Source organism: Gossypium hirsutum, chromosome D07 (genome assembly GCF_007990345.1).
Source record: "Gossypium hirsutum isolate 1008001.06 chromosome D07, Gossypium_hirsutum_v2.1, whole genome shotgun sequence".
NCBI lineage: Eukaryota > Viridiplantae > Streptophyta > Magnoliopsida > Malvales > Malvaceae > Gossypium > Gossypium hirsutum.
In genome coordinates this window covers 4,140,923-4,156,376 of record NC_053443.1, presented here as the reverse complement: position 1 = coordinate 4,156,376, position 15,454 = coordinate 4,140,923, and the positions used below count along the sequence as shown (strand labels likewise).

General features: G+C 35.9%; 2 protein-coding genes across 3 annotated transcripts; both read right to left on the bottom strand.

Moving 5' to 3' along the window:
* Positions 1 to 392: 392 nt before the first annotated feature.
* Positions 393 to 4,672, bottom strand: LOC107953708 (uncharacterized). The gene is made up of 4 exons (XM_016889095.2): positions 3,475 to 4,672; positions 1,091 to 1,255; positions 941 to 992; positions 393 to 857 (listed from the first exon to the last, which is right to left on the bottom strand). The coding sequence occupies exons 1-4, from the start codon at positions 3,729 to 3,731 to the stop codon at positions 768 to 770; spliced, it is 564 nt and encodes a 187-aa protein (XP_016744584.2). The 5' UTR covers positions 3,732 to 4,672; the 3' UTR covers positions 393 to 767.
* Positions 4,673 to 5,533: 861 nt separating this feature from the next.
* On the bottom strand, positions 5,534 to 10,503 carry LOC107953707 (mediator of RNA polymerase II transcription subunit 17). 2 transcript variants are annotated; one of them, XM_016889093.2, is made up of 8 exons: positions 10,302 to 10,503; positions 9,994 to 10,201; positions 8,751 to 8,864; positions 8,488 to 8,573; positions 7,929 to 8,316; positions 7,385 to 7,846; positions 6,970 to 7,290; positions 5,534 to 6,070 (listed from the first exon to the last, which is right to left on the bottom strand). In XM_016889093.2, the coding sequence occupies exons 1-8, from the start codon at positions 10,388 to 10,390 to the stop codon at positions 5,744 to 5,746; spliced, it is 1,995 nt and encodes a 664-aa protein (XP_016744582.2). In that variant the 5' UTR covers positions 10,391 to 10,503; the 3' UTR covers positions 5,534 to 5,743. The 2 variants fall into 2 exon arrangements, with proteins under 2 accessions (XP_016744582.2, XP_016744583.2); XM_016889094.2 differs by having other exon boundaries at positions 5,534 to 5,971.
* Positions 10,504 to 15,454: the final 4,951 nt, after the last annotated feature.

Below are 15,454 nucleotides of genomic sequence, written 5' to 3'. Positions count from 1 at the left end.
TTACATATTAAATTTCCAGTCTAAAATATAAAAAAAGGAGCAGGGGAATGCCAATGAGCAAAAGAGCTTTGGATGGATTCAGATTTTCCAGGCTTTCACACACTGAATAAAATCTATCCCTACCAACTGCGTGAATTCAAAGATACTGAACACATACACAAGGATTTTTTGCCAATTTGTTTCAATGTCTTTATACGTTTCATCATCTTCTTCTTTTCTTAAGGTAGACACGGTTTACAACACATTAAGAGAAAGATTGGAGGTCATTTTAACAACCCAAAACAAGAGAGCTAATATTTTCAGAAACTCTTTTGATATATCCTCTTCATTTCGGATAAGCAGACACACGACAGAGACACCAAAGGGGATGCAGAGGAATGGAAACTGTGGTTCACAACAAAAGAATTTCATCTCAAAGGAAAAATCATGTCTATGACTATCACTAAATGGTACCTCAATATCATCAGATGAACTCAAAAGTTAACAGTAGAAGAGACCTTCCCTCTTATCTTTGGTCATACTAAAAATCCTGAGATGCAATAACAAGGTGCATCAAGTATTAACAAGGCAAGGTTGACATAAGAGGTAAGACCAATTCAAGACAATCAGCCGTATCATCTTCGGCACCAACAGGGAGAAAAATTTGTCATGAGAAGCTAAGGCAGAACCCTAAAAAAACACCCCACCCGATAGCTGATGCTGCCAACTATCCATCATTTAGATTCTATCTTCGTGTAAGTCAGTACTGTGTCTTTATACCAGAATGCTTAATCTATACGGAAAAAATCATTTTGTGGCCTCAATGTCTCAATCATGATATGAGGGTATAGAACTAGGCCAGCCATAAAAAGCGTGAACTACAGGGAAAAAGAATACCATTAAACAGTTTCTGAAGGTATCAGTCAAGTGAAAACAACAAAATAAATGCCGTGAAATGTACCAGAAGAGGAAGGGTCAAGAAACCCCAAATAGGCCACAGTGCAAAGCAGAGTCTGTATGAAAGGAGAAAAAAAGAAGTTAGAACATGAATGAATTTGTCTGGATGCTGCACGACAAATCTATGAAGAAATAACACAGTTGTTTTCCTTACAAGCAAAAGGAGACAAGTCTGAGCAAGGTAAGAAATGGCAATGCGATAATGCTTAACAGTTCCCACTTTTCATCAAACCTCCTTACACTCCATGCTAACATACTTGTATAAAAGAAGATGGCAACATTTAACCCAATTCCGATTAAGCCAAGGTATAAAGGCATTCTGCACAGGAATTAAATGACATAAGATGATTGGTGATAGTAAGCTGAACCACACCCATGAATATATACACGGTATCTCAATGTTGAGCAACTACAAACTGAACATATATATAATCACTACTCCAAACTGCAAGAGGAACAAATGTTGCAAGGAAAAAAAAAAGAGCATGATTCGGACTATTCATTGTTAAGAAACCAGTTGAATGAATAATGAAAATAATAATATCATCACAAAATCACAAAAAAATATATATTATATTCTCATTGTCTGCTATATTACAGAGGCAATTAATTGATTTTAAGTTGGATAAATTGGAAGGACACTCTCAATCAGTAAGGTTTCATCTGCAGCCATAGGAGATAACTGGATAAATCAAGAGCATGGAACAAGCCTTGGGTGAAACCACAATCTCATCACTTCTCCACTTTTACATAAAAGATTTCAGGGAAAAGAAGGAATAAAAGAATAAATATTCTAATCCTAAAGGGGGCAAAGATGCTACCAGTTAATTTTTCTTTGGCAATGATATCATTGAAGAAATCATAAAAAAGAAAATGTGAATTGCATTTCTTTCAAAAGTTCAACAATTTCAGATTTCAGTTCCTAACAGAACCCATCAACTCCATCACAGAAGGAAGTGACAACTGATGATGGCGGTACTTTCTTGATACTTGATTGTACAATGAATGAGGCTTGAGCCATAACTTTTACAAGGCTATTGACGTACCCAGGAAAGTTGCGTTTTAAATGCAAAGGTCCTCACAAGTAACCTATTAGTTACTTTTATCAAATAGAACTTCACTTTTCTATCAATTTGTTCAACATGTCCATATTCTGGCAAACATGATGTCAAAGCCATGTAAAGGTACAAAAATTCATGATCCTGCATGATTCCGTAAACATACATTTGGATTTCTCATCTTAAAAGTTAAAAAGCTATTTATTTTATGATCAATATTCGGGTTTTGTCATTTGTGTCAATAGATTGTGAGAACAATATGAGCAGCACAGCTTGATGCTAGTAAAATTCAACTAAGTGAAACATGAAAACTAGCTACATAAAACATATTTCCCTTAAGTGTGTCTATTTTCTTATCCATATCCATTATGAAATCTGCATGCCTTATTACATGAAAGGAAAGCACATAGATTATGATGAATAATATAAAAACACACAAAACACATGATGTTTCTATATCATCAATTCATCATACAATACCAAATAAAAATCTTCATCCTGAAGACATAGCTAAGATTGTTGACATATATGCTGCAATATTAATCATGAAAAAATAGATAGAATGAAGCAAAAGTACTCAAGTGCAGTAAAAAAGTCAAAGCAAATTCAATTAGTTAATAATCATGGACACTTCTTCCATTCTTTTGTAAACAATATGATTACCCACAATGAGCTTGATTTTATCATTTGGGAGTGCATGCACGCATCTGTACAAACATACACATGGTCACAATCATATCGACAAAGTAAAAAAAGACAGATTAGACGTTACACGTTTCCTGATTACAATAAAATATTGTTTAACCTGTATATATAGAAGTTACTCAAAAAGGTAAAGTTTTTGAAAACAGATAATCCACAGAAAGATATCTATTATCTCTATCAACAATAGAGCTTCCTCTATTACCAAGATGCTGCTTCCTCTGATGTATACATAAATTCCATGCTAGAGTTGATCAAAGCAGATTTGGCATATAAAAACAATCATTTAGTAACCAAAAAGAATAACTACTCATTTAGACTTAAGAACAAAGTGCAAAGCAACACTTAATGTACTTCCACTTTTATGTCCACAGATTTAGTGGTTCAAGCAGTTCTTCCATTTCAGCTACAATATCAAATAACTACAAAGCACGTCAACTTTTGAACTAATTGAAGCTAACAATTTGAGTAGCCCTTTGGTATTGTTGCCTTTCTTATAACTAGTTTCACCAATTTTAATTGCAACTTAAACTAGCTCCAAGAACTTAGACATTGAAGCAACCAAAGTAAATATAATAATGAACCTTGTCAAGGAGAATGATAAGTTTTCAGGTGCTGTAGTTGTATAGAACAGGATATTAGCATTTATGCAACAGGAAAATATCAAGATTCAAGCATCATAAGCACTGAACTAACAACAAAAATCTCGTAAACCATACAAGTACAACATAAGAGTAGTTTAAACCATTGTAAGTTAAAGTTGGATCCACTCAGTTACCTTCTGATTCGGTCATCGTGCCACAATAGATAAATCAAATTGGAGTGCCTATCACCAAAGTAGATTATGAACAATGCCGAAGCAACCCAAAGCACATTCTCCAGAATTTCAGTCCAAGTTCTAGTTCTCAGAGTTGCCGGTGACAAAGGCTGTAACCTGGAGCATGCATCATCCTCAAGATCATCATTGCCTGATGCATATCCTTGGCTATGCCTTTGCCTCATATATCCACCAGCAACTGGTGTCCCACCAGACATTTTTTTAACCCTTCCTCACAAGACTGAAATCCACCGAAAGAAGAAAAAAAATTCTTTTCAAGAACTAAAAAGCACTCACTTCCTGGAATGGAATTCCACAAAGAATCTAGTACTGTTAAACCCTACTCCAATGTCCAAATTATAACCCCTTTTTTTGAATAAAAATTCCAAGGAATTGGATTGAAAATTGAATGAAAAATGAAACCCACAGTAGAAACGAAATCACTCAAGGAACCGAGAAAGGAAAGTTCCAAACTTTATCGGCTAATAAAATTCAATAAAAAATTCTGAAGAAGAAGAAGAAGGGTAGTACAACAAACAAACCCATCAAGAAGCCCCACAAAATCTCACAAAACCCGGATACAGATTCAGCTTCCCTCGATACCCACGTAATAGTTTCCTCCGGATTCTAGTCATCAATATGCCAATGGGGAAAGAAAAACCAAAAATTATGGTGTAATAATAACTTTAAAAAGGGATATTTTGGTCTTTCGATCTTTTCTGCTCGTCTCAGCTACAAATTTGTAAGGTAAAACTTAAAAATTTGTGTCGTTTTATGGGTGAAGCTATAAAGTGATTCGTTTCTTGTACTTAGAAGATAGAAGAAAGAATGTGTTGTCTTTTTCTTTTCTTTTTTCAATCTTGAAACTTCTATAAATCATTACCTAGGCTTTATGGAAATTCTTTTGTATTAAAAAAAAAAGAGTTTGGAGATATATTTTTATAATAATAAAATGTTAAGGTGGTGGTTAACCTAAAATGAAGTCAATGATAGTTGACGACTTATGGGTTCTTTTTGGGTCACATTTGGGTAAATTTGATGACCTGGTGAGAGTTGATTGGTGGGGATATGGAATGTCAAGGTTTTGCATCCTTTTAGGGTTTGACTTTGCATCAAAGGAAGAAAAGGAAAGGAAGGTCTTTTTGTGCTTTAGTTTTTACTTTTTAGCTGCTTGAAAAGCAAGATTGGTTATGCCCCCCCAAAAAAATTAAATTAAATTGTATAAGAAAAAAAAAAGCAAGATTGGCGGAGAGATACTTGGCCGCCACTTCACTAAAAACACATGATTATCTCCCAATTCCAACTGCCATATTAAAGGGAATTTTGCTTTTTCATACTGAGCTGGAATTGGATAAGATTTTAGTTAATCATTAGTTGTAATGCATTAAGAAATTTTGGGAAGTTGGGGTTATTGTTGCAGACCACATGCTTTTTTTTCTTTGAGGATTTCAATTTCTTTGGTTCATTTCTTGCCAAAATAATCATGAATTCCATTAATTTAGGGCAATTTTTTATTTTATTATTTGAGTACACCTATTATTGATTCAAATGTTCATCGTTTTCTTTAATTGTAAAGCAGATTACGTGTAACCAATATCCATGTGAAGTATTTAACTCCTGAATCAAACCCAGACGTACATTTCAAATATATATAAAAAGTAATTGAATGAAAGAAAAGCAATATATAAAGTCAGAAATGTAAAGTCTACAGCTTGCTTTAACATGAAGGCACGTTCTGATAATTTTGAAGCAATTTAGACCACTTATCTGTTTGTTCTTTGAAATGAAAGTGACATGTTCTTGGTCTGGTGAAGTAACAAACGAAATGAAAGTGTAACTAACCTGGAAGTTGGGCTTCATTTGTAGGGAGCTTATAAACCTTGAATCAACTGTAAGCCGTAAACTTGGAACCTGTGAAATCAGTAAGCTAAAAGAGTCCATTCCGGTAGCTGGAGAAAAAAGATCAAACATTGTGTAGATAGCGAGAGAAGGCAAGAAAGAAAGTGTGGAGGTTTTCTAATGAAGATAACTGAAAAGGATATCACTAAACACTCCGATTCATTGTCACTAAAATCAACAACCATCATTAATCCCAAATGCCCATTTACACCCGATCCATGCAGTTAGTAACATTCAAATCATCTATTAGTGAGGGGCACCATAGGAACCAAATTCGAAATGTTGACTAGATCGTACAAGAACCACTTGAACGGGATGGAACTTAACAGGCTCAGTGGTTTCGGCCTCCACCACACAAGCTAACCAAGTCCATCAAGGTGGAGTATAATACATCCAAAGTTAAATGCCCCAAAAACTTCCTATACTCAGATGCACCATCATACATGTCCATTTGAAGTTTCCAATCATCTGTGGAACCATCTTCCATCACTAACCACCAAGTGATGCCGCCTTTGATGTCCTCTGGGTTCACATGGGCCACCAGACTAACAGTATCCCCCTGTTCTAGTTCAAAAGTCAAGCACAAGAAATCACGATTTGTTTTTATTCCCACCATAAGAGCTTCCTCATGAAGCCAGCAAATCACTTGGCTCGCAGCCTGTGGCCAGAGTCAATAACATGTCAATTACATGGAAAGACAACTATATCCGTAAATATATATATACACATGAACATACGTACATTTTCTAATCACACCTCAAGAAAAGTGTGAGAAAATAAGATAACAGTAACACATTATAACCCTAAAAATATATTGTAGGAGAGAACCCTAAGGGGTTAGTGGGTCAGAATGGAAGATAAAAACATTTTCGGGTTGCTTGGTAGGAGAAAAAGCAGGGAAAAGAGCCAACATGAGAAATGGGGCCATGTTTCAAACAGTGAATAAAAAGTAGACAACTTTTACATATCACTTTCTCTTCATTCTTCAATATCAGCTCCTTCTCCCCTTTAACCACATGATTGGTGCTTGCACAAGCAAATAACGTAAGGAAATTGCACTACCCTCATAACTTCCAAGAATAATTTATTCTGTCCTAATTTTAATAATGAAAATATAAACTATTTGCACAAACAGTAACTTGAATCCTCTTAATCACCAAGTGGGTAAAAAGTTGTTTCCAAAGTATAGCTTCCTCCCATGCCCTACTCTAAATTTGCTAAAATTAGAAAAATAATATTCTCTACCACATAAACTCAGCCAATTAAGTGTTGCTAATGATTCATTTCAGTCACTCAGCAGGGGTAGCAGTAACGATTCATACTTTGGAAGACCCAGAGTTTGTTCAGACATTTGCCAAATGATAGTAGTATAATCTACTTCAAATAACTCAATAGCAACTTATTCCAAAGTAAGGTTGTTACCCAGCATCATTCATTCACAATATAACATATCAAATGAGATCACGAAAGCATTATTAGCCAATTTAATAGACATAAACATGGTCCGAAAATAAAACTTAATGATGCCATTCCTAGAAATTGACAAAAGTAACCTACCTGCAGCAATATTATAACAGGAAGATCGGCCAAGTCACATTCATATTTGTTTACAGAAGATATGTTTTCAGAACTTCTTTTGAACAGGCTAACAACATTAGGAGCACCGTCCCCTTCAACATTAATACGGTCATCATTGACCACCACCTTGGTACGAAATTGTGATTTTACAGCATCCTTCATGTTCTGGAAGTCTGATTTCAGGGATTGAGATTCTGCATGAAGAATGGACTGAGGAACTTTCAAGAAGATTGTCCAAGAAGATGTCTGAGAATGCCAAGTAGGATGGGTCATCAAATGGAGATATGGGACCCTGCAAACCTAGAGATATCATGAAAATTACATTAGAAATATGAACAATAGAATCCAACAAAACTTGTAGTAATCCATGTCAAATGATTAGCGAGGAAAATACCACATTTTCCAGCTCCACGAGAACTCTGTTCGAAAAGATTCTATGAGCCAGAGACAGACAGAAATGACCAAGAAGACCAGGTCCATCCTTTCCTGATTGACCAGATACACGAGTACCAGATAAATTTGGTTTATCCTTTGCCTTAACAAATGCATGTTCATGAACAATTTGCTGCAGATAAATTTCGCAACTGGTACGATTAGGGAAACCCCATTTCCTTTTAGAAGTACCATGTTTTCCTTCTTCTAATTTCACATTATCAAATGAGTCTAAAGGCACAATTGCAGATTCTGAATCCTGGGTATTGGCAGCGTCCTGATCATCACCCTTGCTAGATGGCACAAGTGATATGAAAAGAGTGTTTCCTTGACCTATGCTTAATTGTAAATAATTTTCTCGTATTCCAGTTACATTCACACCAATAGATTGGTTGAATGCTTCACGATTCAACATCTCAAACACCTGAAACGAAGCAACATAATAATATTAAATGAGTGAAAGCATATAAAAGTCATAAAGAAAAGGCTAAGAGATAAAAACCTACCTGATCATCAAAGATTGATTGATGAACTTCTCGAAGGAGAGTATGTGTTTCTTTGATATACTCATCATCACTCACTGATTCTTTCTCACGCTCTCTTGTGCACTGCTCAACTGAGCCACGGGTCCTGATCTTACCCAATTCTTTTGGGATATCAGCAGAATGCACACCAAGAAAACCAAAATGAAGAGACCGACATGAATTTGGAGGTAAGTTTATAGCAAGCATTCCAGCTGAATCATGGTCAACACGAATGGTAGAAAGAGAAGATGGGCGACACATTGCTGCTGAATCATATAATGAATTATCAAAAAGATCAATAATGAAACCTTCACTACTAGATGCCGCAGAAGCCAGCCGTTGTCGTTTAACCTTCCAATTTTGCTGCAATCTATTAGCTTGTTAGGAAATAAGAGAAATGGAGTACGTAAAAGAACAAGGCTTGCACAATACAAATCACACAACAAGCTTGTAGAATAAAAATTCAAGAAGATGAAACATCAAACATAATAGCAATGAACATTCAGAATATATATTCTTTTAAACGAATGCAGAGGGATACCTTATTAGAGCACCATAAAATCTTGCTTCCCTAGCAATCTGCTCTTCCAAAGCTTTGGCAGACTGTTTGAAGTATTTACCCAATTGCTGCAGTATAGAAGTAAAGTTCAATAAGAAATTCAAAAAAAGAAAGGAAATAATTTGGTACTAAGACAAATAAGCATATTCTCAACAGCAATTAGCCACACTCATCATACTTCTCAAACTTAAATTGAACAAAAGAGTTAACATCATCACTTCTATTCCTCAGAAGAAGTACAATACCCGGTAACATTGTAGCTTAGTTGCAGCAGATACAGCAAGATCAGACAGGACCTCATTAAGTAATGGCTTAGGCCTGGTCATGCCAGCAACTGTTACAGCATCATTAGCGTCCACCTTTAAAAGAAAAGAAGAATAAAAGAAACCTATTTAGACAAATAGGCAAAATGGCAACTTCAAATATAGATTGTGAATTTACTAACTGAAGAGAATGTTCTCTTCTCCTTTTTTCCCAACTGAAGAGAATGTTTTCTCACTCTTTTACCTTCAGAACTCATTAATTCAAGGATAAAGACAATGATATGGAAATACAGTGCACCTAGGGAACATGGATATGAACACATGATAAGGATAGAACACAACGTGGACACGGTGATATAGAAATTTCTAGAAAATGAAGACACAGATACTTCAATAAAGAAATACTTTTGTATAATAATATACAAAAAAAAAATGTAAAATTGATACTTTTCAAGCAAATATTAACATGCAAATAGCTTTTCAGTCTTTTAAAATCAGTTTTGAATTAAAAACTTGAACTTCGAAAAACCCATTAAGACCAAATAGGTCAAACTCAAATGGCAAAGGGCCCATACTCTGGATTATTGTTCTTTTCATATTTGTACCATTCTTTACTACCTCTATCTGCTTTCTCTCTTGTTCGGACCCTTGTAACCTATTCAAGTAGATACATTGCTTTCTACTTCCTTTCTTTTCAGCATTTAAGTCTCCATTCTGGCTTTTTTTGTTCTTTTATGGATTGCAATCAATTTGACTTCCTTCAGGTATGTGTTTTTACTCACTGTTCATTTATTTCTGAAAAAAAAAGTAGAAAAAATTCTTTATCACGTGTCTAGCTGTGTCGTGATCTATTTCGACTGTAGCCATTTTTATCTGTATTTTTTTTATGTGTTGTCACTCCACTGCATAGAGTGTTCGTGCTTCATGGCAGGGCATCAAATTTCAATTGTTAGTATTCAGATTTTTACTTAAGAAGAAAGAAAAGGGGGGAAAACAAACAGAAACAATAGCGAATGACGATGATGATAATTTCAATCAAGAGAAACTAAAACATTCATACACAATATACATGGTTTTACTCTTGTATGAGACAGACATTAAATTCTTATATTTAACAGAATTTTTTATCATATGCAATTTCACTTTCGAGAATTAAAAGAAACGAAGGTTAGTTGCAAACGCAGCAAAGAAAAGATGCCTAAGCATCAATAGCTACGGAACTTACAGTGTTGATAAGGTCGATGATGACGGAGAGCTCCTGGTGAGCCAACTGGAGATTCTCAACCATGCTCTGCCACTGCCACGTAGCGGAGGCATCTTTGGAGCTCTTCTTCTGCCTCTTCTTCCTCTCCCTTTCTTCGTCATCCTCCAACGCCCACGCGAAGTCTATTCTCCGTATAAGCGACACTCGCTTCTCATCGTAGCTCGAATCTCTATATAATGAAGTAATTCAATAGAAGGGGTTGGGGAGGAAACATTAGTAAGTATCAGTGAGAAAATGAAGAAGAAACTTGATCAGAGAGAGAAGCTTACGAAGGGTATCGTTCGACGCCGTTTTCTTCTATAGATTCGAGGCGCTTAATGGGAAGTTTATCCAAGGAGATTTCAAGATTTCCGTCCATATTTTTATTTTCCCGGAAAATCTGGAGGAAAATTTTTGAATTGAGCCCTAGAAAAAGTACTCCGGTTTCAGCGTTTCTGAATTCTGAGATGTAAAAAGGAAAGGTCCATTTTGCCCGTAGAATTTTTGGATTAATTGACTGATAAATATGGCCTCTCAATGAAGTCCGGTAATAGAAGGCCATGGCCCGAGGGATTATAACCCAAACCCAATGAGCCAATATGACGATATAAAATTACGATACAAAGATGATATGTTTAGTCGATAAAATTAATAAACATGACATGAAAAATTCAAATCCAATATATGTTGAATATTGGCAATATCCCACATTAGGAAAAGATAGAAAGGGAGGGGGTTTGGTTTGTTATATATAGAACCCCTCCCCCTTTGGTTGTATCATCCCAAAATCTTCTCCTTTGTAATATTTCTAGAAGAAATATTAATTTGGTAGTGTCCGAGGACGTAAGCTAAATTGGCCGAACCTCGTTAAATCTCTGGTATTTTATTTCTTATTTGTTTGCTTATATTTAATAGCTTTATGTTGGTTATATTTATTTAGTTATTATTGCTATAAATATCTAAGTGAGTTCTGTCTAGTTGTTGGGTTTTAAGCGGGACCATTTGTGACCCCTCCAATTTAACTGGGAATTTTCTTAGTATAATTGTTGGCATAATAATTATCTAAATATTTCTGATAATATTGTTATTAATATTATCGTCGCTTCCGCAACAATTGGTATCCGAGCCAAGATTTTGTAGTATGCTCTGTGTTTGCAGCTTAGTCTGATTTTACACATCAGAAACATTTCCGAAAGCTTGTGGGTATTCCGCATTTGGTGGCTATTAAATAGAAGCTATGGCAAAAATGACAGAAGAAAAACCATCCATATCAACAACTTCCACTTCGTACATTTTGCCGAGGATTGGAACTGCAAATACGAGATTTGTAGTGGAAATTTTTGATGGAACAGGTCATTTCGGCATGTGGCAAAGTGAGCTTCTAGATGCCCTCTTTCAACAGGGTCTAGATATTGCCATTGAGGAAGAAAAACCAGAAGGGGTTGATGATAAAGAATGGAAGACCATCAACCGATTGGCATGTGGTACAATTCGATCATGTCTTTCCAGAGAGCAAAAGTATACATTCAGTAAAGAGACTTCTGCAAGTAAATTGTGGAAAGCATTGGAGGAGAAATTCTTGAAGAAGAACAGTCAAAATAAGTTGCATATGAAGAAAAGACTGTTTCGTTTCAATTATGTTCCTGGTACCACGATGAACGAGCACATTACCAATTTTAATCAGCTGGTGGCTGATTTGTTGAATTTGGATGTGACTTTTGAAGACGAAGACTTGGCGTTAATGTTGTTGGGATCGCTTCCTGAGGAGTTTGAGTACCTTGAAACTACTCTACTTCATGGAAAATCGGAAGTAACTTTCAATGAAGTAACTGCTGCATTGTATAGCTATGAACTACGCCGAAAGGATAAGTTGAAAGGTTCAGGTGAAGCAGCAGTGGAAGCATTGGTAACAAGAGGTCGTCAGCAAAGTCAGTCTAAGGGGAAGAGAAGAAAGTCCAAAGGTCGAGCTGTTGCTAAAGATGAATGTTCTTTTTGCAAAGAAAAAGGACATTGGAAGAAAGATTGTCCAAAATTGAAGAAAAAAGGGAAGACTCCGCAAGATGCAAATGTTGCAGAATGCAATAGTGAAGCAGAGTCAGACTTTTCTCTTAGTATGACATCTTCAACATTATATGCAGATGAGTGGATCATGGATTCTGGTTGTTCCTATCATATGTGTCCCATTCGGGAATGGTTCTTTGAATTTCAAAAACTAGATGAAGGGGTTGTTTACATGGGTAATGATAACACATGTAAAATAGCCGGGATAGGTTCAATTAAACTGAGGAGTCATGATGGATCTACTAAAATTTTGCGGGATGTACGATATGTCCCAAAGTTGAAGAAGAATCTCATCTCTTTGGGGTCGTTAGAATCTAAAGGCCTAGTTGTGACAATACGAGATGGAGTTCTTAAAGCAACTTCAGGAGCATTGGTGATGTTGAAAGGCATAAGAAAGAACAATCTGTATTACTACCAAGGTAGTACAGTGGTCGGGACAACAGCAGCAGCAATTACGAGTACCAAGAAGGACGCTGAGGCAACACAGCTGTGGCATATGCGTTTGGGCCATGCTGGTGAAAAATCCTTGCAAACTCTAGCCAAGCAAGGATTATTGAAAGGTACAAAGACTTGCAAACTTGAATTTTGCGAGCATTGTGTTCTGGGAAAACAACGAAGGGTGAAATTTGGCACTGGGATTCACAATACTAAAGGTATTCTGGATTATGTGCATTCTGATGTATGGGGACCGTCCAAGACTCCATCACTTGGAGGAAGACGTTATTTTGTCACCTTTATTGATGATTTTTCCAGACGAGTTTGGGTGTTTCCTATGAAGAACAAAGATGAGGTGCTTGAAGTTTTCCTTAAGTGGAAAACTAAAGTTGAAAATCAGACAGGAAGGAAGATTAAGGTTCTCCGATCAGACAACGGTGGAGAATATAAAAGCGATCCTTTCCTGAAGATATGCCAAGATTGTGGCATAGTAAGGCACTTCACCGTAGGTGGAACACCGCAACAGAATGGGGTGGCAGAGCGTATGAATCGAACGCTTGTGGAGAAAGTTCGATGTATGTTATCTAATGCTGGATTAGATAGAAAGTTTTGGACTGAGGCTGTGACGTACGCTCAACATCTCATCAATCATTTGCCATCATCTGCTATAAATGGCAAGACTCCTTTGGAGAAATGGTATGGAAAACCTGCTACTGATTATGACACCTTGCGCATTTTTGGTTCTATTGCATATTATCATGTGAAAGAATCAAAGTTAGATCCAAGAGCAAAGAAGGCTCTATTCATGGGCTTCAATGCTGGTGTTAAGGGATATCGTTTGTGGTGTCTAGAGGCAAAGAAGACGATAATCAGTAGGGATGTTACCTTTCATGAATCTGCCATGTTGAATAAGGTAAATCCAGAAGGAGTGAGTAGTACTTCGCAGCAGGTGGAGTGTACTCCGCAGCAGGTGGAGTTTGAGCAGAGTGTGGTAATTCCAGCAAAAGGTACCACTAGTGATTCTTCATTGGCAGATGCAGAGTCAGATGAGGAAGAGGTTTCTACCCAAGAACCTCAACAGCAATCAGAGCCAATTGCAGTCAGAAGGCAGAGACGAGAAATTCAGAAACCTGCTCGTTTCACTGACACGGTAGCTTATGCACTTCCAGTTGTTGATAATATTCCATCCACTTACACCGAAGCCATTCAGAGTTTAGAGAATAATAGATGGTTAGGTGCAATGGAAGAGGAAATGCAATCTCTAGAGAAAAACAAGATGTGGAAGCTGGCACAACTACCAAAAGGGAAGAAGGCGATTGGTTGCAAAATTGAAGACACTATTGAAGTTTGTGTTATGAGAAGATGTTCGAAGATGTGGAATATCGCCAAGGTGGAGATTTGTTGAATATTGGCAATATCCCACATTAGGAAAAGATAGAAAGGGAGGGGGTTTGGTTTGTTATATATAGAACCCCTCCCCCTTTGGTTGTATCATCCCAAAATCTTCTCCTTTGTAATATTTCTAGAAGAAATATTAATTTGGTAGTGTCCGAGGACGTAAGCTAAATTGGCCGAACCTCGTTAAATCTCTGGTATTTTATTTCTTATTTGTTTGCTTATATTTAATAGCTTTATGTTGGTTATATTTATTTAGTTATTATTGCTATAAATATCTAAGTGAGTTCTGTCTAGTTGTTGGGTTTTAAGCGGGACCATTTGTGACCCCTCCAATTTAACTGGGAATTTTCTTAGTATAATTGTTGGCATAATAATTATCTAAATATTTCTGATAATATTGTTATTAATATTATCGTCGCTTCCGCAACAATATATGTTTAGTAAGAAAATCATATTCATGTTTTATTTTTAAAATTTAATTTCTGATTTATTGTTTGTAATTTTATCTCAAATTATGTCAATTAAATCTTCAATTCAATGACGAAAAACTTTCGTTGATTTGAAATCTTGATTGATATTAAATCTACTATAATGCTAAAAATTTAATCCAAAAATCAAAAAGCCCAGTAAAGAAAGAATGGGTGTTCCATATCCATAACCCCATGTGTGGATTATCTACAAAGGATCAAAGGCCACTGAGGGCCCGAAAAAACAAGTTTAAAACTGCAAATCACAAAACTGCAACTGGCAGAAGCTACAAAATAAATAACTATCAGCTCTGTAAAAGAGCACACCTAAGGCACTCTAAAAGGTAGGATCGACCCTAAATGGTTAGATTCGAGCACTTGCCCATCTACTTTAAGGATGACTTTCAGATTATGAATATGTCATGCAAAGCCCAGCAAAGGTAAATTCATGAACCCTGTTATTCCTCCCTTATTCTCTCATCTTTTTCTTAATAATAGGAGGGTGCTCCAAAGTAAAAACTTTGGTGATTTTGTCACCTATTTGCTTTTTGTTTTGCAACTATAATCAAACTTAACTCTAGTTGCCTACATTACCAAAAATTCTTCCTCAACTCTTACCTAAGAGGATAATGTATTGTAGCGCACTTGAACTTACAACCTCCTGCACTAATATTAATGCCGCTATCAATCGAACTAAAGCCTCAATCGACAAAGATATACATATACCGAAGTTAAAGAATGTAAGTTAAAATGACCCATTTCTTAAAAGTAATCTGCACTCAAAATCTTAAAAAAATTCCTTGTTAATAATTACGTCCTTAATAAATGTCTTTAATTAAGGCATATTAATGTTTCAATGAAATTTGTTTGAACGACATAACTTAATTAATGTTACATTGTTTTATATTTTGCAATTTATGTAACTATTAATGCTATTGATGATTCATAACTGCTTGAAGGAAACAGCCTAAATTTCTTCATTTCAATTGAAAGAAATTGATGAATGCATTCATTAATTCAAAGGTTTTTGATGAAAAAACTGTGGCTATGCATATAGAGATTTGTGTAAAGGTTATTTTGCT